This window comes from Halyomorpha halys, unplaced genomic scaffold (assembly GCF_000696795.3).
Source record: "Halyomorpha halys isolate HHAL.00 unplaced genomic scaffold, Hhal_1.1 Scaffold24.1, whole genome shotgun sequence".
In the NCBI taxonomy this organism is placed as follows: Eukaryota; Metazoa; Arthropoda; class Insecta; order Hemiptera; family Pentatomidae; genus Halyomorpha; species Halyomorpha halys.
In genome coordinates, this window is record NW_027107648.1 from 146,403 (window position 1) to 150,335 (window position 3,933).

At 29.1% G+C, this 3,933-nt stretch overlaps 1 protein-coding gene across 1 annotated transcript in view; it reads left to right on the plus strand.

Moving 5' to 3' along the window:
- Window positions 1–3,933, plus strand: part of LOC106682413 (myrosinase 1) — a 15,791-nt gene that overhangs the window by 1,074 nt on the left and 10,784 nt on the right. Inside the window, exons 2-4 of the mRNA XM_067046018.1 lie at window positions 425–558; window positions 641–775; window positions 3,760–3,882. Of these exons, the coding sequence (XP_066902119.1) occupies window positions 425–558; window positions 641–775; window positions 3,760–3,882 (392 nt within the window). The remainder of the gene's footprint in view (window positions 1–424; window positions 559–640; window positions 776–3,759; window positions 3,883–3,933) is intronic.

Consider the following 3,933-nt stretch of genomic DNA (forward strand, 5'->3'; position numbering starts at 1 on the left):
ACACATGTACAATTAAGTAAATTCGAACAATATATCAGATAAATGATTAACTATTGACGAACATATTTATTTTTAAATTAAGTAAATTGTATCCATTTAATCTTCAAAAACTATTTATTGTTAGTTTTTCCAACGCTTCGGCGTTTTTTCTCATTAAAATTATAAAAGAAAAAAAATTGTACAGCCTATCTGCCCAGGTCTAATAAAATTATTTAAATTATCCTATTTTGTAACTTTTTCATTAAATATTAAATATATTTATTATAAATTATCTTACACTACTATCAGCAACATCAACAAAAAAAATAAAAATAATTTCTTTTCATTACACGTTTGTTAAAACTTTCTTAGTTTTAAATAAAAATTATTTTTACTTTCAGCATTTAGATAATTTGTTTTATAATTATTATTACTCTTGATTCAGGTAAAGGAGAAAACATTTGGGACAGAGCCATTCACACTGTACCGAATTACGTAGACAGTAATTCTACTGCAGACGTTGCCTGTGACAGCTACCATAGGTACAAGGAAGATATTTCACTTCTTAAAAATACAGGAGTAAGGATCAGATCATATAATTTTATTTATCCATGTATTCAATGAGTAAAAAAACAAACATTTTATTTTATTTTTTCCATAGTTCAACACATACCGGATTTCTCTCTCTTGGTCAAGAATATTACCTCTTGGAACAGATGAGTTCGTCAACGAAGAAGGCCTGCAGTATTACAAGAATGTCCTCAATGAACTCGCCAAAAACGGCATCGAACCTTTGGTAAAACTCCAAATTATTCTAATATATATTTTTGGTACTACTCACTCACACTATTAATTTGGAACTGAAAAATATAAAATTACATAAATGTATATCAGATTGCACTTCTCACATCATCAGTCTAAGTTATAAACATTAAATCATTCACTTGTGTGAGTTTATACAAATACGATCCACACGGTATTCACACGTATCCAACGACTGGATCCTAATTTATATCAGCTATTTATTTTTAAATTAGCCAAAATCCATTTTCCAAAACAAACTAATTATTGACTTTATTAGTTACGTTTTTACGTGCTATTTTTGTTGTGGAGATAACTGTTTCTAATATATTTGAAATGATGAAGAATTTATAACAAATAACTTGAACACAAATAAGTTAAAGTAACTTATTTCATTGTGCCAACGTTTCGGCCAGAATTTCTAACCTTCATCAGGGCTAAGAACAGAATAAGATAACAATCAATGAATACAGAAAATATAAACAGAATGAGAAAAAGTAAATAGTTGCACAGAATGGAATTAATAAAATAAAGTGATGAAATAAGTGGAAAATAAAATGTATACATAGGTAATTGAATAAGTAGGTAAATTAACATGTTAATAAAATAAGTAGTTAATAAAATAAAAATGAAGTTATAGAATGCAAAGAAATATGAATATATTAGTTTATTTATTATTTAAAAATTAAAATTGTGGAAATAAAAATAAAATTGAGAGAAATAAAATATATGTAACAACTGAAATATGTAACCATAATATAAAGAGACAAAATAAAAGTTAAGTTCAACTAAAGATATGAATAGAAAAAAAAATATTGAAAACAACAATAATGATATATGGTGAACATGACTAATAACGTGGGTAAGGAAAATTGAGAAAAGAAGGGGGGGATTAAAATAAATATAGGGGGGGAAAAAAGGAGATTCTCCTTTTTTCCCACCTATCTCTATTATTATTATCTTTATCTTATTCATCACTTTATTTTATTAATTCCATTCTGTACAATTATTTACTTTATGTCATTATTTTTATATTTTCTGTATTCTTGTTCTGTTCTTAACCCTGAGGAAGGCTAGAAATTCTGGCCGAAATGTTGCCACAATGAAATAAGTTACTTCAACTTATTGACAGCACTCCCCAACCATCTCCTCGCATAAGTCATCCATGGTGAACTATCTCTGATGAATGAAGAATTTAAAAACATATAAAATTGTTTAGTGAATGAAATGATAAAAAAGGTTATTTTAAAGTCGAATTTAGAGTTTAAAATGGATATGGATAATATTACGCAATGACATTTTCTGAAATTACCGCTGTTTGTTACATGATCAAAGTAGCTGTTGAATTATCAACGTGCAATAAACATGATACAAATAATTCGATTCTGTAACGGATGCATACGGGCCTCCGAATATATACTTGTAATTTTCAGAATTTTTTTTTTTTTTAATTTTTTAATAAGTATATGAACAATAAATAGGTTAAAATATCGTAAGAAAAAACTTGTAAAACGCATAATTTATCTTGCAAAACGACAATAAACGAGGATGTATCATGAGCACATTGGAATTACAACTGTAGCAGGGATAATCAAAAAATGTTCTTGTCAATATACAATGACGCAAGACCATTCACAATCATAAAATAAAAAAACTTAACATATTTATTTAATTTATTATTATTATATTTAATTTCTCCCCTATACACAAACTGAATAAACTGAATAATAATTAATAAAATAATACTAATTTTAATGTAAAAATAATCTAACAAAGACTTATAATAGTGAATAAATATATTTACTTTATTTCTATGGACTAGTTCATTCAAAGAACTAAAAACTTAATTTTTATTATTCACTTTAAATTGATAAATTCCTCAAGGTAGTATCCTTGGTCCCATCCTCTACAGCTGACATTCCAACCAATCCTAACACTATCCTCACCACGTATGCCGATGACACATGTGTGCTCACTGTTAATAATAACCCATTAATCGTATCCTAAAATCTCCAATCCCATATCACAGCCCTCGAAGATTGGTGTCGTAATTGAAGGTTTAAAATCAATTCCAACAAATCCCATCAAATCACCTTTGCCCTTCGTCGTAAACCTACTGACTGCCCTACAGTTTCATTTAATGATGTTACTCTTACTCCTGTCGAACAGATCCGGTACCTTGGACTACATTTGGACAAACGATTAACCTGTAATCCTCACACCCGACTGAAAAGACAGGAAACTGCACGTCGTTTTCGACTATTACAGCACTTACTAGACAAACGGTCTAAACTTCCAACTCATTACAAAAGACTGATCTATATGACTCTAATAAGTCCAATCTGGACATATGGAGTTGAGCTTTGGGGCACTACTAAACCTTCCTTACAATCCAAAATCCTTCGTAAAATACTCAATGCTACTATAAAGACCTTAATGTTCCCTATGTAACCGATCTAGCCCGAACCAGATATCACTCCTTCCATTATAAACTCCCTAACCACTCAAACCCCCTAGTTTTTAATCTTGTATCCTCTTCCTAATTCAATCCCAGACAATCCTCCGAGGCGCCTGAAAAGAAGTTGGCCACGAGACCAGCGAATGTAAAATGTCATTAGAGTGCTACCAATGGATAGTTTCTCTACACGCCTGTAACACTCCAATTTAACTTAGATCAGATTTACTAAATGTATTATAATGTACAGTTGTAAATAGCAATAAATAAATATTAAAATAAAAATCGATAAATAACCACCAAATATATACATTTAACTATTGTTGATTATGCTAATTTGAATGATAAATTCGATAATTTTAGAAACCCAAAAACATTATCCTACTTTATTTTCTGTTACCCATATTTTAAAATTTAATCCAACGCAAATTCGTCCCTTAAGACTTTTGCTTTTTACTGAAGTCTTTTTAAGTTAAAATATTGTTATAAATATTTATTAAACCATTTTTGTTTTCATCTTGTAGGTTACTCTGTACCATTGGGATCTACCTCAACCACTTCAAGATATCGGAGGGTGGATGAACGAAACTATTGTCGATCACTTTCAGAACTATGCGAGGGTCGTTTTTAAAACTTTGGGAAATCAGGTAATTATACTAAAGAAATATAACTAAAAGAATTAATTTTTTTAATATATT